Source organism: Anguilla rostrata, chromosome 7 (assembly GCF_018555375.3).
Source record: "Anguilla rostrata isolate EN2019 chromosome 7, ASM1855537v3, whole genome shotgun sequence".
Classification (NCBI taxonomy): domain Eukaryota; kingdom Metazoa; phylum Chordata; class Actinopteri; order Anguilliformes; family Anguillidae; genus Anguilla; species Anguilla rostrata.
In genome coordinates, this window is record NC_057939.1 from 21,890,684 (window position 1) to 21,918,531 (window position 27,848).

Below are 27,848 nucleotides of genomic sequence, written 5' to 3' on the forward strand. Positions count from 1 at the left end.
GCTCAGGAGGTAAGACTGATTGTCTGGCAGTCGGAGGGTTGCCGGTTCAAACCCCGCCCTGGGCATGTGGAAGTGTCCTTGAGCAAGACACCTAACCCCTAACCTCTAACTGCTCTGGCGAATGAGCTCTGGCATCAATTGTAAAGCGCTTTGGATAAAAGCGCTATATAAATGCAGTCCATTTACCATTTACATGTCCTTCAGTACCATGTCCTCCAACATTGGCCTTGCAGAATCTGAGCAGGAGAAAGTTTTTATTTTAGCCGTGATTGTCTGCCTGTGCTGTCAGTGGGTTTTGTGTCTGTTTAAATCCTGCCTGAATCTCCACTGACTCTTGAGTAGGCAGCGGTGGCCTGACATTTAGGAAGCAAACTCCTCAGCCAATAAGGCGCGCGAAGCTGGCGGTCACAGCCAATCGAATCGCTTTTCTCTTTCAGGCCTTCTCGTTTTGCCTGGCAACAGTCTAGCGCTCCAGAAAAGAACTTCTGTCTGCATGCAGCAGCCTTGGGCATGGGTGGAACGGGGGACGGGGGGTACGTCGGCTTTCCCTAAACACTGCCGATGGTTTATTCTTAAACGCATCACCCTTCAGCTCAGCGGGAATTTGAGACGTCTCCTGGAGAGCGCGTCTCGCTGTGACGTGCGTGGGTGTGGGATGTAGGTGTAGCCCGGCGGACGTACTGCTGCCTCTCTGTTCCGCCCGCACCCACTCTCCTCCCCCTCCTTCCGCTGGGCCCACACGATGGCTGCGCGTGGGGCCAGAGGAGCTCCATGGGATCAGCGGGCAGCGACTGCCAGCCCCCCACGCGGACCCCTGCTCCCTGTGGTTCTGTGCTTCTGTCAAGCCCCGCCCTCCGCTCATGAGATCATTTGGCTTTCGCGACCAAAGGGCTGCCATTCAGAAGCGCTGCCATGCCCCAAACACAGGCCCTTAATGACCAAACGCCAAGCCGTTTTCACGGGCAACTGTCCCTTTCATCGCATGCCGTGCTATCTGCAAACAGCCACTAGGTGGCGATAAAGTAACAGTCTTTGCAAGAGTGTTTTAAAGGGATAACTAACTTTCTGGAGTTTTTTTAAATAGTATTTCACTTTTAGTCGATGTTTTCGATTGGCCCAGACAGGTAAATACACCTCCAAAGAAACTTGTACAGAGATGCTATGCCTCCAGATGCTGTATGTGTGTATGTTACCTAATTTTGCATTAGAATTATATTTAATCTCATTTCCGGTTAGAACAATTTCCTATGAAACTGGGCTGTGCTCAAGGAAAGCAGAGATGTGGCTTCCTATATCAACAATACTGCACAGGGGAGAAGAGTACGGAGCTGCAACAAAACTTGGCGTGTGCTTCTGCAAGTCAGACTTGTGGGCATAGGCATGTGATGCGAGATCATGTTGACAAGTCTCACCAAACCATTGCATGCTTCCCCTTGTGTATAAAAAGAGGAAAGAGCAAAACACCAAGTCATCAATTAAAGACACAATCATGACAAAACAGTGTAGATCCTGATCCTGCTTGATCTCCAAGTATATCACACCAGGTTAACCTTTGTAGCTGAGACACCAACTTGTTCCCCATGGCATCGGCTTTCCAGCAATACAAAACATGATTACACTGTACATGATGGAGAACCTAAGTTTTACATAATGCTGATCCAATCGGACGTTTTGTAACTGAGCACTGTGTCTTCATCACACTTCCTGACTATCTGACAGCACAGTAAACTGTCTGTTTTCTTTCAGAGGTCTGATAAGGAGCACACTTCTGTAAACCGCCTTACATACCCCTGCGCAAAGTTCTTTACCTGAACTGCTTCAGTAAATATCCAGCTGTGTAAATGGATTGTATGTAAATGAATATAAGCTGTGCTAAGCTGCTCTGGGTAAGAGCATCTGCTAAATGGCTCGTAATGCAATGTAAGGTACACAGTAAAATGTTCAGTGATACATCAGCTCTTACAGAGTGCATATGGTCCCAGTTAAGAACTCATACACTGTTAGAGTTGAATTAACACTGGATATTTTACTGTGCAATGAGGCTTATTCCTGTCTACCCAGGAAGTGCGGCAGTGTGTCCTTCACTCACAGAAGGTCAGATGGAGACGTCCAATCAGGACAGGCCCAATGACACCGCCTCACAGGTGAATGGGACTGACCATGGGGACAGCTCAGAGGTATGTGACCTCAACACGCCTAGTTAAATTAATACTGAACAATAGCTGTTTAACTCTGGCATGGAGTTAAAGTAACACCAAACGCTGGCTTTTAAAACCCTGTTTAACACTGGTAATAGGGTTAAAATCACTCAAAAGAACAGGACTCTCTAAGAACAGGGTTGTTTAACTCTGAAAACAAAAAATCGAAAACATGAAAACACGGAAGACTGCCATTGTGCGTGAGAGAATCAGCCAAGCAAGACCCACTTTAGATTGGTCCAGTAATTTTCATCTGCAGTGAGAACATCTTGAGAGACTGTTTTTTGGACCCAAAAAAGGAGTGGTTGGGTTAAGTCCAGTAAAACATGTATTCAGTCATGGTTCACCCAGCACGGATGCTGTCAACATCGTGCTATGCAAAAGTGCAAATATGGGCCCTCAGTATGGCAGATGTTTAATTCCAGTAGCTCATGGCAAGTGTTCAGGTGACTTGTAGGTGTACAAATAGCACTGCTGGGATGAGTATAGACATATTTATCTAGTACAGCATTTATTTCTGTTCCATCTTGCCCCTAATGGATTGCGAAGTCCCCTCTGACAGGAGACCCAGCTGTGGATCAGCTGTGCTCTGTGACTCCCACAAACCGTGTTTGTGTGCGTGTGTGTTCACGCGCGTATCTGTGTGTGTTCATGCGCGCGTGTGTGTGTGTGACTCCCAGCCTGTCTGCTCTGAATGGTCGGTTGACCCCTGGTGAGTCGCAACGTAAAGCTAAAAAAAAACTAGATATTTGTAATAGAGAGGAATTTATTAACAATAAGTTGTTGTTTTAGTAACAAAAGGGAGTAACAGAAATAAAGGAAGAGTGAGATTACAGCTACATGCCACTAGGGGCACCAGTGAGCGGCCTGAGGGCGAAACACTGGGAGAGAAAGCTTTTTTTGGCAGAAAGATTAGAGAGTAGAGTGTATAGTGCAGCGTTAGGAAAAAAACACTGCGTCAACGTGCAACTAGAATTAAAGTCGCTCAGGGGCCTGAAATAACTGTTAAAACTCCCTGCCGTGTCGGACAGCTTCCCACAGGTAACTACCGGTCATTTGCTGATGGTGTGGAATGACACTGTCGGTTTGTGTCGACAACCTTTGCAGATTATGCTGGTGACATGTCACTCAGAGAGAAGCTGGAGGCAGAACCTGCAGGGTTGTGGTCAATTCAGGGGGGGGGGGTCATGTGCAGGGTGCAGGCCTCTGAAGTCACCTCCTTCAGCACAACACTTGGCTGAGCTGCCCTCTGCCTTCTGGAGCTTCTGGAGACCAGAGAGAGTGCTTAGGTTAAAGTGTGTGTCTGTGTGTTTGTGTGTGTGTGTGTGTGTGAGAGAGAGAGAGAGAGAGAAGTAGAGAGAGAGAGAGAGTGTGAGTGCATGCGTGGGATTCCGTAATTATCCTGAACCTGATTGTGATTGCTTTGAATATGATTGACAAGTTTAAAGGATCTAACAATAGCCTTCATTAAAGAATAAAATAAGCATTTCCGCATTAAAGTATAATAGAGTCAGGACCACCGTGGTCCTTTCATTTCACTGAATCAGGCATAATTAAGAATGGCAATACCAGCTTTTCTGTGCCTCCCGCTTCTTGCCCAAAAGGCTCCATACCTGAGCCCTTTGTAGCCATCAGACTTTATCCAGTTTCTCTCATCTCTGTTTTGTGGGGTTTCTCTTCCCTAACTTTGCGTTTTTAGGGCTTCTTGTTCTCTGTGTTTATAGGGATAGACGCTCACTCTGCGTTCATAGTCGTTAAATAAAATTGAAAGCTTGCATGAAACCAACTGAATTGAACAGGGCTTATTAGCACAGGTGACGAAGGCGAAAGCTCTGCTCCGCTTTGTTCTTTTCTTTGCTGTGCTTGCTGAAGGTCTGAGGGAGCAGGATCCAGTTGTAGGTTAGTAGCAGCCTAAGCTGGAAGTGCTCCTCCTGAGTGTGTTCCCGAGTGCCTACGGGAGAAATGTCAGACTGGCCCTTAGCCGTGAACCTGAAAATATGTCAGACGGATATTAAAAGTGATGTGGAAAAGGGAAAATAGCGCTGAGAGTGGCGAAGCGTTCGATGGAGCAGACAGTCGGTGCGTTCCCTCGGCGAGACGGACGTCAGCGCGGGAACAAACAGCGCTGGTCTGCCGCCGGCGGGGGTTATGTAAAAACAAAGTTTACAGAGAGGTCGCCCAGCGCTGTACTTTCAGTCTCTTCTTCGGCTGAGTTAGATCACCCGTCCGTCCTTTCCTGCTGCCCTTATATGGGAGAATGACCTCTGACCCCCGCCTGTCGTCCCTTGCAGCCGCGGCCAGCTGCTGCCGCTGATTGTACGGCGACCGCCGGCAGCGAAAGGCTGAGTCACAGCCTGCGGCGGATTCGTTCTCTAACCCTGCCGAACGGCCTTACGTCCCCGCCCTCCCCCCGCCCCTACCCTCCCGGCCCCTGAGACGTCCTGTCCTCCGCTGGCCGTTTGCGACATGGCCGCTGGTTACGTATTCGTCTGACGGGACAGGGGGTTGCCAGGCAGCAGGGCGGAGCTGATGTGTGTGGGCAGGGAGGGGGAAGTGACACGCCGGCGGCTCTGGCTGAGTCTCGACAGCCCCGGCCTGTTGCCGTGGCGTTGATGCCCAGACAGCGGCGGTCTTAGCGTCTCTGAGGTCTGTGCTTTAATAGGGCCTGTCTGTGACTGCAGGAGATCTGTGAGAAAGCTCTCTGTGCTTAACAGCAGAACCCTGTTACTGTGCACTGTATGTACCCCACTGTGTTCAGGCTCTGTGACTGCTGGAGCTCTGTGAGAAAGCTCCAGAGCACTCTCTGTGCTTAAAAGCAGAACCCTGTTACTGTGCACTGTATGTACCCCACGTGTCTGTGTGCACGTCTGGTTGGCCGTCTTGTGACTTGCAGGAGCTCTGTGAGAAAGCTCCAGAGCGCACTCTGTGCTCAAGAGTAGAACCCTGTTACTGTGCACTGTATGTACCCCACTGTGTTCAGGCTCTGTGACTGCTGGAGCTCTGTGAGAAAGCTCCAGAGCACTCTCTGTGCTTAACAGTAGAACCCTGTTACTGTGCACTGTATGTACCCCACTGTGTTCAGGCTCTGTGACTGCTGCAGCTCTGTGAGAAAGCTCCTGAGCACTCTCTGTGCTTAACAGCAGAACCCTGTTACTGTGCACTGTATGTACCCCACTGTGTTCAGGCTCTGTGACTGCAGGAGATCTGTTAGAAAGCTCCTGAGCACTCTCTGTGCTTAACAGCAGAACCCTGTTGCTGTGCTCTGTACGTACCCTGCTGTCTTCAGGCTGCAGGTGTTGGCAGTGGAAGACTGGAGTCTGGTGTGGATCTGGCCCTGGAGAGCTCCTGCCCCATCAAGGAGACCCCTGCTAACAGCGAGTGTACCCCCCCTGCCCCCTCCACCACGGGCCCGTCCTGCCCGGACCACTCCCAGCCCCTGCCTCGCCGTGGCAACAGCCAGGGCACAGCCAACCGGGTCGTCCCTCTGAAGAGGAGGCGGGCCTCCCCTCCACCCAAGAGCTCTGGTGCTAAGAGGCCGGGGAGGTGGGAGCCCCCGCGCCCGTCCCAGGAGAGGAGGAGCAGGGGCGTGACTCCCACGCCCCCGGCCCCCTCCCCAGCCACCGAGGCCTGCAGGAAGGGCCTGAACACACACGGGGTGACGTCTGAGTCCCACAGCCCCCCAGGACCACAAGCCCCACCCGAATTGCCCAAACCCCTCAAAGAGAAACGGGCGGGGCGCGGCGGGCAGGGTCAGGAAACCCACCGCCGCGAGGAAGGGCAGGAGCCGTCCTGGGCGCCGACCTCTGACCCCGCGGTGCGGGACGCCAGCCGGTTCAGCCGGGAGGAGAGGGCCCAGGCGCTGCAGGAGGTCGCCCGTGCCCCCGCCCTGGTCCTCACCATGGTGTACCAGGACGGCAGTACCCAGCTCTGCCCAAAGCAGGTGAGCCCGATCCCCCTGCAGCAGTCCTGCGTTCGGGACCTGTTCTCTTTCTGCCCCGGAAGTGGATTTATCATACAGGAAGTGAACTTCAAAATGCCCCCATGAGGAGTTTTTTTTTTCTTCATTTTCCTGAATTGGCTGAAGTAGAATTGTCCCAACCCTGATATCAGCACAGTGCTTTTCTGTGTTGTTCTGTGGTACTGTACTGTATGCTGTGCATCTCTGCCAGCGTCAGTGAGCCTCGGTGTCAGTGGTATACCCTTCCATGATGTTGCGCTGGTGGTCTGTCTCCCTCTGTCAGTTTCAATCCTGTCCTGGTATTCAGCTAACGATGATGTCATCGCTGACGCCTCCGTGCTATTGGTTCCCCCTCTCGCAGAAGTCCCTCCCCTCGGCGTGCGGTGTGCTGGTCCTGCTGAAGCGGAGCCTGGACGTGACCGGGCCGGAGGAGGCCCCGGGCCCCGGCGACAGCCTCGTCTTCCTCCGGCTCGAGCAGCGGCCGGCCTGGGCCCAGCAAGACCTGGACCGGGACCAGGACCTCTTCACCAGGTGACCTCTTCGCTCAGCCCGGGCGGTCAGGGATCGGATCCCCCCTGCTTTATAACCAGTGGGCTAATTGTCCTCCCGGCTCCTGAGCCAGGTCTGTTCGGAGTAATAGCTGGCTCCTTCCTGCGGCTCAGGCTGGCTGTCAGATCTCCTCTTCGTCCTCTCGCGCGGCAGTGGGCCATTGAGAGGCAGCGGAGCGCAGATCAAGGTCAGCGCCCCTGTACCTGGAGCACCTGAATCATAACCCCCTACAGACCATCTGCTCCCCTGTCCCTCTCGCTTTCCCTTTTCTGAGTATTATACAGCTCTTCCTCATATACTGGCCCAGTCCTCTCTCTTTCCCTTTTCTGAGTATTATACAGCTCTTCCTCATATACTGGCCCAGTCCTCTCTCTTTCCCTTTTCTGAGTATTATATGGCTCTTCCTCATATGCTGTCAGAGCCTCTCTCTTTCCCTTTTCTGAGTATTATATGGCTCTTCCTCATATGCTGTCAGAGCCTCTCTCTTTCCCTTTTCTGAGTATTATATAGCTCTTCCTCATATGCTGTCAGAGTCTCTCTCTTTCTCTTTTCTGAGTGTATACTGCACTTCTCAGTCTCACTCACTTTTCTGAGTTTTATACAGCTCTTCTTCATATACTGGCCCAGTCCTCTCTCATGCTCTGTCTCTTTCAATCTCTCTCTCTCTCGCCCTCTCTCTCTCCTGTCCACATGCGCTGTTCCTGTGTAGAACAGAGGAGATGAGAAGATTAAATGCGTGTGATTAAATAAATATGTGCGGTGAAATCGAGCGCAAATTCCTTGCATCTGTCACCTCGGCGGGGAGGCAGACAGGAAGAGCTGTGGGGGGCGGCCTGTTGGGTCGGTCTGTCTGTCTGCCTGCTGTCTGTCTGCCCGCTGTCTGCTCTTTAATAAGAACAGAGACACCAAATGTACTTGTCTGCACAATCAGGTAAAACATTATGTCCTGGCTGTAGACGAATATTGAGAGCGTGGTATAGTTTTAGTAAAAGGTGAAGACCTTACATCACATGGTCTTATGCCACAAGATGTGACCTTATGTCATGTGGTCTTATGTCACAAGGTGATGTCTCATAGTTCTATGTTGCAAGGTGGTGACCTTTTGCCACACATGGATATAAATAACAAAGACGACAGTCTGTGATGTTGCACAAGTCCGTATGAGACTGACAGATGGGGGTGTGGTGGAGGCTTCCTGCTCTGAGGTGCGCTGCTTGGTTATTCCCCACAGAGAGGTGGTGCAGCGGGTGGTGTCGGCTGGCCAGGTGGTGGTGTGCTACAAAGCCAAGGACCTGCTCCGCTCGCTGCTGCAGCACTTCAGAGGAGACCTCGGCTGGAAGCAAGGCAGGCGGGGCGGGGCTCTGACATCACTCCCACAGCCCTGGGGCCCACCAATCACATGCTTCATTCCATTTCCATTCGGCCCCGACAGGAAATAAACTGAAATTCTACTGAAAAATCCTTGCAGAAGTTGAATGTTATTCCGATCATGTTTTGAATTGGAATTCATTTGATCAGTCAACTGAATTGAAATGGACTTAACAGTGAAACATGGTTTTAAACAGATCGTACACTCATATTAATACCAGCAAATCATTGGTTTTAATGATGTTAAAAATGTTAATCTGTTCAAAATAAAGGATTTGTGATCTGGTTAATTCGGCAAAACCTGCTGAGCCCCCCTTCTGGTCCTCACAGTGGCCCAGTGCCGCATTCTGGACCCTCAGATTGCAGCTTGGCTGCTTGATCCAGCCGACTCCGCCTCCTGCTTCCAGGACTTGGTAACCAAACACTGCAGGAGACCAGCCAAGCACCCACTGCAGCCCCCGGCATCCGGCAAGGTGAGCCTGGCGTGTGTACCTGTCTGTCTTAGACTGTGTACCTGTCTGTCTTAGATTAAGAGCCCAAAAGCAGCTACTGCTGGATAGAAGTATTACTGTATTTTGGAACCATTTTGCTCTCTCTCTCTCTCTCTCTCTCTCTCTCACTGGCTCTCACTGGCTCTCACTCACTCACTATTCCCTTTGTCTCTCAGGCATCTAACCTGGGCACCAGCCTCTCCCTGCTCTACCAGCTCATGATGGAGCTGCGCTCGAACCTACAGGCAAGTCTGTATGCGCACAGCACTGGGGGCTTACTGCATTGTGCTGACATCCTTCACAGTGACACATTCACTCCTTTCAGCTTTGGGGGAGATGCTGTCCCTGGACTAGTGTTCTCTATGCTAATGTCCCTGCAGTAGTGTTCCCTACAGTAATACCCCTGCACTAGCGTCCCTGCTCTGATCGCCCTGCTGGCTGTGCTCTGTCCCTGCAGGCTCAGGGGCTGTGGGAGCTCTTCTCCAGCATGGAGCTCAGCATGATTCCAGTGCTGGCAGGTGAGTTCCTCTCTGGTGCAGGTGCGGATAGCTGCCCTTCCAGAGCGGCTGCTGCTTTAGCCCTAACCCGCTACTTTAGCCCAAACCTGCCGCTTTAGCCCAAACCTGCTGCTTTAGCCCAAACCTGCTGCTTTAGCCCAAACCTCGCTAGCCCAAACTCTGCTAGCCCTAACCCGCTACTTTAGCCCAAACCTGCTGCTTTAGCCCAAACCTGCTGCTTTAGCCCAAACCTGCTGCTTTAGCCCAAACCCGCTGCTTTAGCCCAAACCCGCTGCTTTAGCCCAAACCCGCTGCTTTAGCCCAAACCCGCTGCTTTAGCCCAAACCCGCTGCTTTAGCCCAAACCCTCTGCTTTAGCCCAAACCCGCTGCTTTAGCCCAAACCCGCTACTTTAGCCCAAACCCGCTGCTTTAGCCCAAACCCGCTGCTTTAGCCCAAACCCTTGCTTTAGACCCTTAGCCAAACCCGCTGCTTTAGCCCAAACCCGCTGCTTTAGCCCAAACCGCTACTAGCCCAAACCCACTGCTTTAGCCCAAACCCGCTCTTTAGCCCAAACCCGCTGCTTTAGCCCAAACCCTCTGCTTTAGCCCAAACCCGCTGCTTTAGCCCAAACCCGCTACTTTAGCCCAAACCCGCTGCTTTAGCCCAAACCCGCTGCTTTAGCCCAAACCTGCTGCTTTAGCCCAAACCCGCTACTTTAGCCCAAACGCACTGTAGCCGTCAGTCTCTGACCCAGCCTGTGTTTTCCACAGCCATGGAGAGCCATCGCATCCATGTGGACAAGGAGGCTCTGAAGAGGACCTCAGAAATGCTGGGGGTAAATTCTGCTCTGCCTCTCCCTGTGCACTCAGGCCTGGGGGACTCACGCTGATCGACTGCCCATCAGTGATTACACTTTCATACAGACCTGCAGAGTATCTGATTATTCTGCTCACCCCGCCTCTGATGTGCCTTCAGAGCCACAGAGATGGGTTGTGATCCGACCCTGGCTCTGGGCCCGTGTTCTGGGTGTCGCCTCATGAATGGCTTTGAGCTGTCGGAGGCAGTCGAGCCTGTGCCAGGATCTCCCAGCCGGAATCATCCGGTCTCTCCTCCCGCAGGACTTTAAAGAGAGTGTCTGGAGTTGGGAACTGGAACCAGACCGACACGGGGAACAGATTTATGCAGCGCAGTGTTTCTCTCTGTCTCAGGGCCACTGGGCTGGTCCTCTGGCTTACTGCAGTCCACTGTTGTGTTCTGTTTTATCACAGACCACATGAACACCGTTTAGGTACTTTTGCCTCTCCTGGCGAGAGTCTATTGAGATAATCGCACATGGACAGAGACAGACAGACGCGCACACACAGCACACACAGACAAGCATGAATATGCACACATACACACACACACACATTTATACACTCACACTCGAACACTCGAACACAGACACACATGCTTGCACACACACACACACATGCATGCACGCACACACATACACATCCAGCGCACACAGACATGCATGCATGTACACACATACACACACACACATACGTACATACTAACACTCAAACACAGACATACACACACACGCTCACACACACACATACACACACACACACACACACACGCCCACCAGGCTGAAAATGAGTGTGTCCTGCAGCCTGCTCCACTCTGCCAGTCTATAAATAGCCCGGTGTCTGGCCTCCTCCAGTGCAGAGCTCTGTGTTATGAGCCGTCTCTGGAGACTGATGAGAGATTTCACATTCTCTTCAACGTAATGATACAGCAAATTCCATTTATTAGTCAAATATTCACTCTTAAAATAATACTGTGTAATTCAGCAGCACATTGGTTAGCGTGTGTATGTGTTTATTGTTTTGGGATTTTAATCAGTGGTTCTCTTTTGATTAGAAATTGGGAACATATATTTCCCATTATATGTGTAAGTCATAATATATATACGCCTACCACAGTCCATATTGATGAGTTTTTATTAAGTAAAATTTTAAATGTATGTTTAACCAGTAAACATAACATTATTTTATGTGCTCTCAAGGACCTGCTGAAATTTCTCCTTGAAGACCCTTAATTTTCTTTACTTGAATAGACCAGCGAAGTTCCACACACAGAAACACACACACACTTGAATGCAGAACAGCCTGCTCTATCACACAAGTGCGCACACACACACGCACACACGTACACACACACAAACACACATACACACTTTGATGCAGAACAGCCAGCTCTATCACACACCCACACACACTTTGATGCAGAACCGCCTGCTCTGTCACTCACACACACACACACACACATTCTGTGGGGAAGGCTGACCTCTGCTTTCTGTGTGTTTGATGTGTTTTGTTTTTGTTGTGTGAATCTGACTGATCCTGGCTCGGCCCACTGCAGCAGACCCAAACCAGACAGAACAGAGAGGATTTCATTGACTTTCAAAGCTGCAGTGGAGATTTTTTTATTGCATCGCTGCTTTAAAGATTATGGAGATTTTTTTTCAGAACTGCTTTGGGCCCTGAAAGCATCAAATTCTGCACCTCCACAGTAGTTTAGGAGCTGGTTGAAAAAACCTCCTCTCAGGTCTCTTAGCATGGTGATCTGTTCCAGGCTCTATATCTTTGTGTTCTGTGGGATGTATATATTTTTTTGCTGAAGCTGTGCTTGTCCAAATTGTACTGCTCAAAGCAGAAGAACTTGTTCAACTTCAGGCAGGATAGTGCGCAGATGCTCCCTTATGCACTGGGGCAAGTCCACGATAACTGACAATACACCTGCGGGATATTTGTGTGGTAAAGTCCAACGCACCTACGCATTAGACACCATCAGGAGGAAATAACCCTGTCCGTTTCTGTTATGTACCTGTATTGGACATCAGCATGAAAATATCCTGCGTTTACTATGTCAGTTACTGTGGAATTGCCCACTGTTATAATGCACAGATGTTAAATGTTCAACACCATTATCATGCATAGATGCTCATTAGAGCCACTGCGATACACTGGTGTGTAACACTGGTGTGTTAGAACCATCGCCATCTACAGATGCTTAACTCATGATTAGAACCATCACCATGCACAGATGATGAATTCATTAGAACCGTGGTCATGCACAGAAGCTTAGCTCATTAGAACCATCATGATCTACAGATTTCTAACTCATTAGAACCATTACCATGCACAGACGCTTAACTCTTTAGAACCGTCGCCATGCAGATGCTAAACGTATTGGAACCACCGCCATGCATAGGTGCTTAACTCATGATTAGAACCATTGTCATCAACAGACACTTAATTCACTAGAACCATCGTCATGAACTTCATTTCTCTACGTAGAACAGCTGCAATATCAAACCTGCAATGTTACTGAGTAATAGTTTTAATTGATGACAGTCACTTTAACCCTTTCAGTCATTTTAACATGATGAAGATATTTCCCTCAGGTGTTTTTTGGCTTCACAGTTTCCAGTGGCATCCTCTCTGTGATCTGTTCACTCACATCCCCTGCAGTCTCCCTGAGTCATGTGACCAGGATATGGCAGTTATGATGGTGCTACTGCATGCATCTCTCTGATGGGACTGATTTGATTATAGCCTTGCTCTAGTGGTGCATTTCTAGCCGTGTTTACTGCGCCTTTCCTGCGTTACTTTAGCTAAAAGCCTCTGCTAAACTGTAACTATATTTGTGAGGAAAGATGTTTCTTGCCTCAGGCAGGCAGTAAAATGTTGCGAATGGCGGACAGCTTGTCATCGAGCGTGCTGCTTTCTCATATTCCGCCATTAATGCGATAAGCCCTCCCGATTCACACAGAGGTAGACGCGGATCTGAACCTCCGGTGCCACTGCTCTGTCCTCTGTGGTCTCGCACTCATCCGCTGGTCTTAATCAAAAGCCTCGCCCGAGAACAGCAAGCAGCAAACAGCAGTGGGGGAACTGGGCCATTAAGAAGCGTCTTATTAAACAAAAATGCTCCAGTAATTTCATAAATAATATGAAACTCCCTGGGATGTTTCTGCCGGGATTATAGGCTTTACTTCCTCCCTCTGATCCCAGGGCTGCCGCAGGGCCGCGATCAGAGAGGAACAAAGGGAACAGAACCTGACTGTGCCGGCGTGTGTCCGTCAGGCTTAGAGGCTGCCTAGTGGTGCTGTGAATGAGAGGTAGAGGAGAGGTGTGGCTTTAAGCCTTAGAAGGTGCCTAATGGTGCTGTGAATGAGAGGTAGTGTGTGGCTGTGAGGCTTAGAGGCTGCCTAATGGTGCTGTGAATGAGAGGTAGTGTGTGGCTGTGAGGCTTAGAGGCTGCCTAATGGTGCTGTGAATGAGAGGTAGAGGAGAGGTGTGGCTTTAAGCCTTAGAGGCTGCCTAATGGTGCTGTGAATGAGAGGTAGTGTGTGGCTGTGAGGCTTAGGGGCTGCCTAATGGTGCTGTGAATGAGAGGTAGTGTGTGGCTGTGAGGCTTAGGGGCTGCCTAATGGTGCTGTGAATGAGAGGTAGTGTGTGGCTGTGAGGCTTAGAGGCTGCCTAATGGTGCTGTGAATGAGAGGTAGAGGGAGGCGTGTGGCTATGAGGCTTAGAGGCTGCCTAATGGTGCTGTGAATGAGAGGTAGTGTGTGGCTGTGAGGCTTAGAGGCTGCCTAATGGGCCTGTGAATGAGAGGTAGAGGGAGGCGTGTGGCTATGAGGCTTAGAGGCTGCCTAATGGTGCTGTGAATGAGAGTTTTAGAGGCGTGTGGCTGTGAGGCTTAGAGGCTGCCTATTGGTGCTGTGAATGAGAGGTAGAGGGAGGCGTGTGGCTGTGAGGCTTAGAGGCTGCCTATTGGTGCTGTGAATGAGAGGTAGAGGGAGGCGTGTGGCTGTGAGGCTTAGAGGCTGCCTAATGGGCCTGTGGCACATGCTACTGAACTGCTCTAGACACGCCTGTGGGCTTACGTTAGCTGCCGTGGCTTAGGTGCCGATACCCACTGCCCTGCCAGCCTACAAAACTAGCATTATAGCATTAATATGTATGCGGCTGATTGCTCAGCAGTGCCATTCAGGCTTAGTGCCTTGCCTGAAAGCGCAAGTCGGTGCCCCTCCTGGGATACGAAGCAGCAACCTTCTGCTCGGATAATGCCAAGCAGTCCTGATGGCGTCAGGTCCCGCACGCGCTCTGAAAATCATGTTGTTATGATGGTTTGCAACCTGTGAACGGCTCAGTGGACTTACAGCCGGTCTCTCTTAGTGCCGCGAAGCCCGTCTGTCGTGCGCAGCAGCGCGGTCTCTCCCTGAGTGCAGGCTAAGGATTCATTGTTACAGTTTTGAATCCTTGGAACAGCGGTGGCTGAGACGTGTGCTGAGAGACAGAGACAAGGTACAGGCTCAGCTAGCACCAGTTAGCCATAGAGCAAAAAATCATACTTCATATATTTTATTTGTGTAATGTATATAGTATCTGTATCTGTGGTGATTTAATGCCAGAACTGGTAGAGAGCCAGATTTCATTGACATGGCTGATTTCCATTCATGCCAATAAAGCCATTTGAGGTTGAGAGAGAGAGAGAGAGAGAGAGGGAGAGAGGGAGAGAGAGAGAGAGGGAGAGAGAGAGAGAGAGAGAGAGGGAGGAGGAGAGAGAGAGAGAGAGAGAGAGGGAGAGGGAGAGAGAGAGAGAGCGGGAGAGCGGGTCTGCTGTCTGTACACATCAGGCCCACAGCAGTGGGATTAAGCAGCTGCAGCCCGAGTTGTGGAATAAGATCCCCCGGCTCTCATTCATCCTGCGCTGAATCAGAGCAGACATTCCTCCCACTTTAATCCCCCTCGGCCCGTCTCCGGATTCATCCCTGCGCTGATCAGAGTTGTTAGATCGGCCACAGACACATCTGCTCTGGTGGTAGCTGTGTTTTAAGTGCTTTGTCATTCTCTGCTCCTCTTCTCCTCATCTCTCTCTCTCTCCTCTCTCTCTCCTTCCCTCTCTCTCTCTCTCCTCTCATCTCTCTCTCTCTCTCTCTCTCTCTCTCTCTCTCTCACACTCTCACTCTCTCTCACTGCTCTGTCACTGTCCCTCTCTATAAAACTTTTCCCTCTTTGCTGTGTTTATCCTCTGGGTGTGTTCTTTCTCCTGTTTATCTATTCCATTCTCCGTTTCTCTTGTTACCCTCCCTCACGTCTCTCCTTCTTTTCCCCTCTTACTCTGCACTCTTTCACCTCTTCTCTCTCTCGCTCTCTCTCTCTGTCTCTCTCTCTGTTTCCAGGCGAAGCTGAAACAGTTGGAGCAGGAAGCCCACAAGGCAGCGGGGCAGCAGTTCCTGGTGTCCAGCAGCGCTCAGCTCCGATTGGTCAGTTCCCATCTGTTGCATCCATCAGACCAATTAAAGAAGAAGAAGTGCTGGTGCAAAGGGACCTTCCCTCCTGGCCCATAGCTCCTGTCTCTGTGCTGGTGTCATGTCACTGAGGGCCAGAGACTGAACCCAGTGTGGTGTGGTCCTGTGTGCTGTGAGTGTGAGTCTGGTCCTGTGTGGTGATTGGTTGTGGTTCTGTTTGCTGGGCCTCACTCCTGTGGGTTCAGTGGGGGGTGCTGTGTATAGTGTGAGGCTGGTCCTGTGTGCTGATTGGTTGTAGTTCTGTTTGCTGGGGCTCACTCCTGTGAGTTCAGTGGGGGATGCTGTGTACAGTGTGAGTCTGGTCCTGTGTGCTGATTGGTTGTGGTTCTGTTTGCTGGGCCTCACTCCTGTGGGTTCAGTGGGGGATGCTGTGTACAGTGTGAGTCTGGTCCTGTGTGCTGATTGGTTGTGGTTCTGTTTGCTGGGCCTCACTCCTGTGAGTTCAGTGGGGGATGCTGTGTACAGTGTGAGGCTGGTCCTGTGTGCTGATTGGTTGTAGTTCTGTTTGCTGGGCCTCACTCCTGTGAGTTCAGTGGGGGGTGCTGTGTACAGTGTGAGGCTGGTCCTGTGTGCTGATTGGTTGTGGTTCTGTTTGCTGGGCCTCACTCCTGTGGGTTCAGTGGGGGATGTTGTGTACAGTGTCTTTTCTAATTCTGCACTCCAGGTTCTGTTTGAGAAGCTGCGGCTGCAGGATCGCTGTGAGAACAGGAAGCTGCCCAAGACCGTGCTCAAGCAGCAGCAGTCCACGTCTGAAGCAGTGGTGAGATCCAACCCTTACACATGATAATGATGATAATAATAATAATAATAATCTTACTCTCTCACCCACACTCTGTCAGTTTCTCTCATAACACCATGTGTACAACATTTGTGTTTCCGTGTGCACATTTGTGCTAGTCTGGTTGTGTGTGTCTGAATGTGTATGTGTTCACATCTGTTTGAGAGAGAATGAGACCATCGCTCCCAGCAGCAGAGCACTGCACAGAACACAGTACAGTATGAACGCTGAGTCACTGGGCGCTGTCCGTGGTGCTGAGGGGAATTCCTCATGTTGAGTTACACACGGTGCTCTACCCTGCTCTCCCCTGCGCAATGGCGTTCATTCATGCTAATGATCCCTTAGCAACGTTACACGTGCTGAAGGGGAATCTCTCACAGATCTCTCATAGGGTCTGTTTCCCTTCTTATGCCCCTTCTTTATGTAGCTTCTGCAGCTCCAGGACCTCCATCCACTGCCCAGGATCATACTGGAGTACAGACAGGTGCTTCCTCGTGCTTCCTCCACGCTCTGAGGCCAGCGTGTTACAACAGGGTCCAGTCCCAGGGCTCTGTGCTAACATTTTTCTTTTCCAAGGAGCACAGGTCCTCCTGAGTCGAAAAAGTTTAAGAGCACGCTAATGCATCCCAATTAGTAGATATACGTTAAAATGATTTTTCCTGTTAGCACATGCTAGTTTTCTTAAGCAAATGCTCCTTGAATGGGAGCACTGTTGAGCCCTGAGTCTGCGAGCCTGGAACCGGCTTCAGACGTCTGGGTCCTCTCTCCGCGACCCCTGACTGAGCCCTGTCACCGGCCGGAACGTTCCAGACTGGGAGCTCTTGTTTGACTGGCAGAATCAGTTCAAGGCGTCTTCGTGCCGTCTGCATCACGGCTGTCGTTTTATGCACAGTCAAGTCTGGTCAGCCTTGTTTTTTACTGGAGGGACACTGTGCTCCGAAATGAAATGTTTTCCTTTTTGCTAAAGATACACTACTGTGTCAAAGGCATAGACATTTAGCATTTTCTCTTCTGAGGCACAAAAACCTCATTTTAGCTGACAGGATAAAATAAAATGAGTGTTCCCAGCAGCACGATGTGTCCTGGAAGATCGTTTTTCCCCCAGAGTTACAGTGTTACTTGGGGGGTTCACTTCCTGAGGGGCTGCTTTGGGTTTTTAACAAACTGCAGGACTGTAAATGTGAAAGCCATAGTTTTGAGAGTGTTGCCAGCTGCAGAGGATGCTGGGATAGGCTGGCTCTTTAGTGTGGCCACAGGCAGAGAGCTCAGTGCCTGGCTTCTGTCCCATAACCGCCACCTTTTCCTTACAGGTTCACAAGATAAAATCGACCTTCGTTGATGGGATTCTGTCGTGCATGAAAAAGGTGCGGTAGGACCTCTGGTCCGTCTGTCTACCTCCGCAAACCTGTGTACCTTCACCTTAAGGTTAAAGTCTTTTCACCGGACACTTTCTGGTATCTTCAACTGTAAGCATAGCCACCTCTCCCCACTCCCCCGCATGGTGTCTGTGCCAGACTTGGAGCTCAGATCAGCCAAACAGCGATGGCTCTGCAGTCTTTCCATTTCAATGCGCTACAGATCCCCCTTTTTTGCTGCAGTGGTGTAGAGCACAAACTCTTTCCTCTGCATGCAATTACAAAGCTTTATTTTTTGGATCTGACTTATGATCATTTGTACAGTGAACACTAGATGGCAGAAGTGAGCTTGGTCAGCATCAATTACCGGTGAGCGCCGATAGCAAGGTGTTCAGAGATTGGATCTGAATGCTGCTTTTCAATGGCTGTAGCAACATGTTTTAATGTATTAATAAGGTTTTCTGTATGAGTGATATTCTTAGACAGTAGGATAATGGAGGTGTCATGGCTGACCAGCGTGTGCTTGTGCATGCGTGTGTGTTTGTGTTTATGTGTGTGTGTGCGTGTATGTGCGTATGCGTGCGTATGTGTGAGTGTCTATGTGTGTGTTTGTGCATGTCTGTGTGTGTGTGCGTGTATGTGCGTATGCGTGCGTATGTGTGAGTGTCTATGTGTGTGTTTGTGCATGTCTGTGTGTAGGTGCGTGCATGCGTGTGTGTGTGTCTTTGTGCATTTTTGTGTGTGTGTGCTTGTGCATGTTTGTGTTTGTGTGTGTGCGTGTGTGTTTGTGCATGTTTGTGTTTGTGTGTGTGCGTGTGTGTTTGTGCATGTTTGTGTGTGCGTGTTTGTGCATGTTTGTGTTTGTGTGTGTGCGTGTGTGTTTGTGCATGTTTGTGTGTGTGTGTTTGTGCATGTTTGTGTGTGTGCGTGTGTTTGTGCATGTTTGTGTGTGTCTGTGTGCGTGTGTGTTTGTGCATGTTTGTGTGTGCGTGTTTGTGCATGTTTGTGTTTGTGTGTGTGTGCGTGTGTGTTGGTGCATTTGTGTGTGTGTGTGTGTGTGCTTGTGCGTGTTTGTGTTTGCGTGTGTGCGTGTGTGTTTGTGCATGTTTGTGTGTGCGTGTTTGTGCATGTTTGTGTTTGTGTGTGTGCGTGTGTGTTTGTGCATGTTTGTGTGTGCGTGTTTGTGCATGTTTGTGTGTGTGCGTGTATTTGTGCATGTTTGTGTGTGTGCGTGTATTTGTGCATGTTTGTGTGTGTGTGTGTTTGTGCATGTTTGTGTTTGTGCGTGTTCTGTGGTTGTTGGAGTGACTGACGGTTGTGCGCTAGCCTCTGAAGTCTCTGCTCTGTGGGATTCCCCTGCAGACGTACGTCTCCTCCACCTGGAACCAGACCAGCGCAGTGAGCGGGCGTCTGTCAGCCAAGCAGCCTGTGAGTCACTCCCCTCCTCTTCCTCACTCTCACTCACACCCTCCTCTTTCTCCTCTTCCCTCTCTAGTTCGGCTCCAACTCGCTACTCTTCGTCACTCAGCCTCCTCTTCGTCGTGCTCCTGTCACCTCGCGGTCACTGCTCAGTCACCCATGAGCCTCCTGTCCTCTTCAGCTCCTCTTTGTCACTCGCCTTCAGCACTTTAACCGCTCTTCATCACTGTCACCATTCATCTTCATCTTCAGCTGCTCTTTTCCTCTCTAGTGACTGACAGCTGCTCTTTCCTAACTTTTTTTATTCCTCTATATTTTTCTTTTCTTTTTTGTCCAATCATAGGTTTGTCCCATCAGTGGAACATCTGCTGTCAAACTGATGAGCATTTAGTGCTGAACAGTCCCCTGAACATTCAGTTCTGAATAATCCCCTGAACATTCAGTGCTGAATAGAAGCTTGAACATTCAGAGTGCTGAATAGTCCCCTGACATTCAGTTCTGAATAATGCCCTGAACATTCAGGGCTGAATTGTCTCCTGAACATTCAGGGTGCTGAATAGAACCCTGAACATTCAGTGCTGAATAGTCCCCTGAACATTGAGAGTGCTGAATAGTCCCCTGAACATACATGAATATTTGTAGCTGAGCACTGCTACTTTTCTGTGTGCAGTCCACCTGATGAGCTGCGCACTAGTTGTGCAGCTGGGCTTCATTATTTATACAGCTACTACTGGTAGACTGCAGTACCCCCACTGACCACTTGGGACGCTGTTGCACGTCTAATTAGGGAGCAACCTGCTGACTGCAACCCTCTTGGCCAGTGCTTTAATGCAGCCTGTTATGTGCCACTCTGTGCTGACACAGTCAGGATTGGGTTACAGACTGTGGGCTGTGTCAGTGCACTGCGAGAATCAGCTTCAGCAGGACGTCCCACCTGCCTTAGCGGCCCTTCACCTGTCACGCTCCTCCGCCCCGGGACTATCACCCCTCTCTCTCTCAGAATCATCACTCGCTCTCTTCTCTGCTCCCCTCTTCATCTCTCTTCGCCTCTCTTTCACTCTCGCTCTCTCTGTCTCTCTCTCTTCCTCTCCAGTTAGGCTCTCCCTTCCTCTTCAAGGGCTCTTTGCTTCTCTGCTGCAGTGACCATGGTGTTGAATGATTATATTCAAAGTAAATTATATTTCAATAGCGCAGAAGTGGCCTGTCTAATGAGCAGTCCTGAATGGCCACTGAGTGAGTACAGCGTCCAGGGCCTCCTCACATACAGTAGATAAAGCACGATGTATTTGAATTTTATGAGTGGTTCTGGTTTCATTCTGGTTGCCTGGCTTGCTTATAATTAGTAGCTGCTTGTCAGTTGGACCATTCAGTGATTCCTATTTCCATGGTTAGTGATGACATCACAATGCCCGCAGGTATTGAGTACAGTTTCCATTCTGAACTTCTACTCACGCAGTACTCCTCGGTGCTCCCTAATACTCCTTTGGTACTCCCATTTGCTTTCCCACCAGCGCACCGTGTTCTTCTAAACCTTGTGTAGCAACATTATGACACTGTAACAGCAACACTGCTGTGAGCTTACTTCCTGCTGCAGGTGGCAGCCTGTAGGCATGTGAGAAGCCTTGCATTCATGGTCTGTTTTCAGCCTACATGTCCCACAATCCACCATCGATGTCAGCCATTTGCAGGATGAATAAGGAGATTTGAGACGGATTATGTAACACAAGCTGGCTTCTCCAGCCGTGCGGTTGGCACAAAGCTGAAATTACATGAGTGTGTGTTTATGTTTGAGTGTGTCAGGGTGCCAGTGTTGCTCTGTGTGTGCACGTGGTTGTGTGTCTCTTCATTTTGTGTGCGTTTCATTCGTGCATGTGCCTGTGTGTGAGAGACACACTGAGGCAAATGCTTTGTCAGCTCTGTCAATACTGGCTGCACTTTGTGCAGTGTGTGAATTTATTCAGGGTCACAGAGCACCAGGAGCTCAGGGGAGTAGGAGAAGTACTGTGGGTGTGTGTGTGTTCATGTGTTTGTGTGTGTGTGTGTGTGTTTACTGATGGGAGCTTGTGCCAGTTGGTTGTGTGAACATGAGGAAGGTAGTACTACCTTCAGTCTTTAAAGTCAGTGTGTGTGTGTGGCGGTGTCAATGCATGCGAGTGTGAGTGGGGATGAGTGTAAATGTTTATGTGCATATTTCTTGGTGTTAGTGTGTGTGTGACGGTACGAGTGTCTCAGGTCTACGGTCCTGGTCAGAAAGGCTTTGCAGAGGGAAAGTGTTGAAATATTGATGGGGTAGAGAGGGTGTCAGACGCTCGACAAACAGACACAAAGCTCTCAGCAGTCCTGCTTCCCGGGGGCTGCTGAGGGCTCTCTGATCCTCCCTGCCTGTAACACAGAGTCATAGTCTGATCCTCCCTGCCTGTAACACAGAGTCACAGTCTGATCCCCCCTCTCTGTAACACAGAGTCACAGTCTGATCCTCCCTCTCTGTAACACAGAGTCACAGTCTGATCCTCCCTCTCTGTAACACAGAGTCACAGTCTGATCCTCCCTGCCTGTAACACAGAGTCACAGTCTGATCCTCCCTGCCTGTAACACAGAGTCACAGTCTGATCCTCCCTGCCTGTAACACAGAGTCACAATCTGATCCTCCCTGCCTGTAACACAGAGTCACAATCTGATCCTCCCTGCCTGTAACACAGTCACAGTCTGATCCTCCCTGCCTGTAACACAGAGTCACAGTCTGATCCTCCCTGCCTGTAACACAGAGTCACAGTCTGATCCTCCCTGCCTGTAACACAGAGTCACAGTCTGATCCTCCCTGCCTGTAACACAGAGTCACAGTCTGATCCTCCCTCTCTGTAACACAGAGTCACAGTCTGATCCTCCCTGCCTGTAACACAGAGTCACAGTCTGATCCTCCCTGCCTATAACACAGAGTCACAGTCTGATCCTCCCTGCCTGTAACACAGTCACAGTCTGATCCTCCCTGCCTGTAACACAGAGTCACAGTCTGATCCTCCCTGTCTGTAACACAGAGTCACAGTCTGATCCTCCCTGCCTGTAACACAGAGTTACAGTCTGATCCTCCCTCTCTGTAACACAGAGTCACAGTCTGATCCTCCCTGCCTGTAACACAGTCACAGTCTGATCCTCCCTGCCTGTAACACAGAGTCACAGTCTGATCCTCCCTGTCTGTAACACAGAGTCACAGTCTGATCCTCCCTGCCTGTAACACAGAGTCACAGTCTGATCCTCCCTGCCTGTAACACAGAGTCACAGTCTGATCCTCCCTGTCTGTAACACAGAGTCACAGTCTGATCCTCCCTGTCTGTAACACAGAGTCAGTCTGATCCTCCCTGCCTGTAACACAGAGTCACAGTCTGATCCTCCCTGCCTGTAACACAGAGTCACAGTCTGATCTTCCCTGTCTGTAACACAGAGTCACAGTCTGATCCTCCCTGCCTATAACACTGAGTCAGTTTGATCCTCCCTGCCTGTGACACATGATACTCTCTCTGTTCAAAAGGCCAGTTTTGTTTTGAATTATTAATTATCTTGAGAATATAGAGGGGACTTAAAATAAGGAAAAGATGAGAGAGGAGATGGTGAAGAAGAGGACAGAGAATCAATGTTAAGAAGAGAAGGGGAGTGGAGGACTGAAATGAACTGGAAAGAGGAGAGGGCTGGGGGAAAGGAGTGTCCTGTATCACTTCACTGTGTTTGTGATGTCTTCTGTACCGCATCTCTCTAGGGTGATTCAAAGTGTGTGGGAGTTTCGGGAAATCCTCCAGTACATGAATCAGCAAAAACAGATTCCAATATAACCAAGAACAAAGTCTGCATCAGCACCAGCCGAATCACAACTGATCCCAATATAAACAGGAGTAAAGGCTGCATCAGCTCAACTACATTAGATTACATTATGATCACGCGGCAGGCATTCTCATCCAAAGTGACAGGATTGTATCAGGAAAATAAAGGTGCGATGATATCCCAAAGGCAAAAAAAGCCCTGAATCACAACAGATCCCTATATAAACAGGACCGAAGTCTGCAGTAGCTGAATCACAGCAGATCACTATGACGGCAGATGGACCCTGTGTTGGATGCCCCACAGTGGTGCGTGGTGCCCCCTGTTGTGCCTGTAGACAGCCTGTCTGGCTTTTAACATAATTTCACCCTGCAAACAGCAGTCTGGGAAACAACTGCAACAGTAACTAGACTTATACAACTGCAGTCCTGCTACTAAGATTGAGAAACACCAGGAGAGGTGAAAGATGGCGACCGTTAGGGGGGAAGACTGTTACTATTGAGGCAGTAGAGCTAATGAAGACGGATAGTGGTGTGGATGATCCATGTATTACACTAAGATTAAGGGCTGGACTCTGTGATGAAAAATATTTAAATGGTTATCATGTGAATGATCAGCTCCAGCACGGGTGAGGAGAGGATTCCATTATGGTCATCATTCTTCTGGGGTAATCTGACAGACATGCATTCAGCAAGGCCAGCATTGGATCATTCACGCTGACATTCGCTTATAAATTCTCACTTTTTCTTTTCTTCACAAACATTGCTGCCATTAGTTTGTTAATATGAAAGGGTTGTGCTCAGCAAGCAAAAATGTCTGTCAAAGGCAAAGATGCAGAGTGTGCTAGTACTTGGACAACCATTTTGCTATTAATTCATTTAAATAAATGTAATATTTGTTCCTGATTTTTAAAAAACAGTTGACAGGTAATCTGTGGTGGAAGTTAGTCTCGTCCTTGCTGTTGGGTCCATCTCAATTAAATCAGCGTCATAGATGAGCAAAGAAGGACTTTCAATTTGAGTAACTGTTAGGCTGTATGCAAAAATACTTCACTTACAAAGGTTCTTTACTGGAATTGTTGAATTACTGTATGCTATTTTTCTAAAGCGCCATGCTTCCAAACGAAATGTTTTTAAACATGACAATTTCGCATTGTGTAAAACCGTTTAAATGACGTGATGTTGCCGGACATATCATCGTAAAACCAAAAGTAAACCCATTAGCTGCTGATTGCCTACATTTGTGTTTTATGAGTGAAGAAATGGGCATTACCTTAGGCTATTGAACGGAATGTACCAAAATCACAAGTTTTTCGGGACTTGAGAATAACAACTCTTTTGAGTTCTTCTAATCAGGTTATCTAGTTGTGTTTGCTATCAGAACCATGGATTGCAGTGGTTTAGCACTCATGGGCCTAGTCACTGTCATCTACCATGCCAAAAAACGGATACCTCCACTCCACTGAATGAACCTATGGTAAATGGACTGCATTTATATAGCGCTTTTATCCAAAGCGCTTTACAATTGATGCCTCTCATTCGCCAGAGCAGTTAGGGGTTAGGTGTCTTGCTCAAAGACACTCCTATGGAAAGTGGGGATTACTGAATCAAATTAACGAATCAAAGAATTTGCTATTTTCACTGAGTCCGGAGAAAGAATCTAACTTCCCATCACTAGTGTGCAGTACAGTTTGCTCTAGCTTGTGTTTTCGTTGCATAAGCACGCTGTGGTCAGAGGAGGCTGGTAGCAAAGCTCTTTGGTCAGGCTGTCCTTGTGCCCACCTTGGTACCAGCCGGATTGAACTGGATCAGTGCTGCAGACCTTTATATGAACCTGATTCAAAGAGTCCATGAACCTCCTGTATGGCTGTGAGCAAGAGGAGTTAAGATGCTGTTTTTGGTTAAGTGATTGACTCATCTGATTGTCTCGTAAGTCTGGGAGAAAGACTGATAAAATATAATTGTTCTTATGCAGAGAAAGAGGAGAGAGCATCCGGCTCCTCACTGGTTCAGATGTGAATAGATCACATCGCTTCACATAAATCAGTGGCCCCTTCAAATCAAATCCAGAATCCAGTGCCCCCTAAAATCATACCCAGGATCCAGCGCCCCCTCAGATCAAACCCAGAATCGAGAAAATATGGAGGCACTGGACTCTTGTGGGTTTGTGGTTTCTGCTGTTCCTCAAGAGAGGCTCTTTTCCCGAAGCGCTCCTATGAAATTCAATCCCCATAAATGAGTTTTAAAAATCAATCAATCAGAATGCGTCTGTAGTGCTGTTAACCACGGAATCATCGCCTAGCATTGCACACTGCGTTTCCTGTAAACTCATGTGGCCATGCCAAGTCCAGATTTTTGTTTTCACTTTAAAATTGACAAAGACTAGCAGGCCCTGTGGCTCTCCAAGGCAACAGCGTGCCACCCCTGAACTATAAAGGATAATGGATAAGGAGCTGGTCTTGTGACCTAAAGGTCACAGGTTCGATTCCCAGGTAGGACACTGCCGTTGTACCCTAAAGCAAGGTACTTAACCTGCATTGCTTCAGTATATGTCCGGCTGTATAAATGGATGCAATGTAAATTCTATGGGAAAAGTTGTGTGAGCCACTCTGGCTCTGCAGATGCAGTGTGAAGAGTACAGTGTAGCAATTAAGCTTTGGCAACAGAAAAAGAATCACCTGGAGTGACACTAACAGAATCAATGAAATGGGATCAATATGTACCTGATTTGAGACTCAGAATGCCAATTCCGACGGAACACTAGCAATCGTAGCTTAATTTATGAACAATTTCCTCCTGAGAAGACATCAAAACAGAAACCATAAGTATTAATCAGGGACAAAAAAAGAAAGAATTTTTTGTTTGGTTCCCAAGCAACTAAGGTTTAAATTTGAAGGGAAAGTGTGCTTTGTACATTTTGGTAGATAATGTAATTGAGCTAGCTGGAGAGGAAGCTCAGCAGCCGCAGGTGCGTGTGTTCAGTCTTATCAGTTATGAGCAGCTGAGAGAGCACAGGTTCCAGGGCACAGCTGCCTCTGTACTGGTCAGGAAGGCCGTGTGTGAATACCAGACCTGGGTCAAATATGTGCACTATGTAAAACACAAACTCTTTAGATGCTAATGAATATGGATCAAATTTACATGTACAGTATGTATGTGTGTCTATACATATAGCCACTGTAAATGGACTGCATTTATATAGCGCTTTTATCCAAAGCGCTTTACAATTGATGCCTCTCATTCGCCAGAGCAGTTAGGGGTTGGGTGTCTTGCTCAAGGACACTTCGACACGCCCAGGGCGGGGTTTGAACCAGCAACCCTCCGACTGCCAGACAATCGGTCTTACCTCCTGAGCTGTGTCGCCCCAGTGTATTATCTGATGTAGTGAATTCACCAAACTCACCGAACTGAATAAATGGACTTGTATGTAAAAGAGTAGTACGCAGACAGTAGCTCTGGATAAGAGCCTCTGCTGAATGCTGAAATGTAATGAAATGTTGTCCAGACCTCTGTCAGGAGAGCAGACTGCTGTGATCCATCTTGGCGGACCTGCTCCGGCACTCGCATCAGTATCACGCTCTGGGTTCTGCTTGAGCGACCCCATCGCGGGTGTTCTGATTAATCTCCATCTGAGGCTGTGGTATTGGTCTGAGGGACCAGGGCTTTCAGTCTGTGCGTGCGCAGGGAATGGGAGTTATGTCTTTTTATTATTTTTTTGGGAGGATTTGCGCGAAATGCCGTTATCCCTCTCCCGCTTATTGGAGAGGAACCTGTCCCGCAGCGTCTCCATGGTGATCGATATCTCATCACAGGCTGCTGAGCGCTGCTGTCGGGGTTCAGCAAGCCCAGATTAGCACCGCCGCCGCCGCTGCTGCTGCTTATCCCTCTCAACTTCTCACACCCACAACTTTCTCACCTGCTTCCATTTTCATTAGTCAGGTTTTCAGTTATTCTGTTTAACCCTTTAAGGTGTAAGATCACGAATATGTGATTAGAATGTTTCTAACTGAACATTCTAATGGTGATGGAACAGTCAGTACTGGTGATTGAAAGCAATGGAGTTCAAGAACACTGATTTAGAATTTTGAAAACATATTCCAAACAAATCTGCTCTTCACAGGGTTAGTCTCAAGTCATTGTTTGATTTTCTCTGAAACGTGTATGTCATTCTGATGTCATTTATTTAGCACACAATCTGCAGATGGTCTGTTGTCCAATTGTAGTTTGGGGGGGAGGGCTCTTTGTGCCCCTTTTATTAAAGTGCAGCTTTGTGAGAGTATAGGAGTATGAGCTACGGAGCTACTGTGTGTGTGTGTCTGTGTGTGTGTGTGTGTGTGTGTGCGTGCATGCATGTGGTGGGGAGGCATGTTTCAGTGGTGCAATCAATAATGTAGGGCTGTGATGGTGAGGTAGCAGAGCTGTAGGTGAGGCCCTCAGGTGTGACACTACTGTTGTGCCCTTGTGCTGGGTAGCTCACCTGAAGTGCTTCTGCTCTGGATTAAAGCATCAGCTAAAAGGCACTCGCACCGACTCCTGACTCCACTCTGTGCCTGATGTCCCCGATCCTCCACTGGCTCGAACACAGGGGGACACAGGCGGCGTGCAGACATACACATATACTCACCCAACATTGCACGGGAATGTGATCTCAGTTCATTCGGAGTGAGTTCCTGATTATCAAAGTCTTCCTCTCAGAGAGAGAGAGAGAGTAGAGGAGGGGTAAGAGAAGTGTGGACTGCAGACCAAAGGGAGTATTTCTTCCTTTTCTTCCTTGCTCTGCTTTATCGCAGACGCTCCAAACAGGCTCCACTCAGAGGGAGATGCCCTTTGCTGTGAAACCAAAGCCGGGGGAAGGAGATCAGATGTCGTCTTTATTTCTTTTTTTTCCTTTTTTTTTTTAGCTTGTCTGCTGAAACCTGGCGCACACCCGGCTGGCTTCCGTTTTCTCATTGCACCATTTTTAAATGATTGCTCAGCATGTGCTCTGGAGCAAGTGTTGAATAATGTATTAGTTATTGGCTGAGATGAATTTGCATTGTTGAGCTGCAGACAGAAGC

The 27,848-nt window shown here is 49.0% G+C and overlaps 1 protein-coding gene across 1 annotated transcript in view; it reads left to right on the forward strand.

Annotated features, from left to right (window-relative positions):
* Positions 1–27,848, forward strand: part of poln (polymerase (DNA directed) nu) — a 90,310-nt gene that overhangs the window by 9,850 nt on the left and 52,612 nt on the right. The window contains exons 6-18 of the mRNA XM_064343736.1: positions 2,062–2,177; positions 5,485–6,138; positions 6,518–6,687; positions 7,937–8,049; positions 8,404–8,546; positions 8,741–8,809; positions 9,022–9,082; positions 9,834–9,898; positions 15,302–15,385; positions 16,095–16,190; positions 16,636–16,692; positions 17,519–17,572; positions 18,926–18,991. Coding sequence (XP_064199806.1) covers positions 2,062–2,177; positions 5,485–6,138; positions 6,518–6,687; positions 7,937–8,049; positions 8,404–8,546; positions 8,741–8,809; positions 9,022–9,082; positions 9,834–9,898; positions 15,302–15,385; positions 16,095–16,190; positions 16,636–16,692; positions 17,519–17,572; positions 18,926–18,991 — 1,748 coding nt within the window. The remainder of the gene's footprint in view (positions 1–2,061; positions 2,178–5,484; positions 6,139–6,517; positions 6,688–7,936; positions 8,050–8,403; positions 8,547–8,740; positions 8,810–9,021; positions 9,083–9,833; positions 9,899–15,301; positions 15,386–16,094; positions 16,191–16,635; positions 16,693–17,518; positions 17,573–18,925; positions 18,992–27,848) is intronic.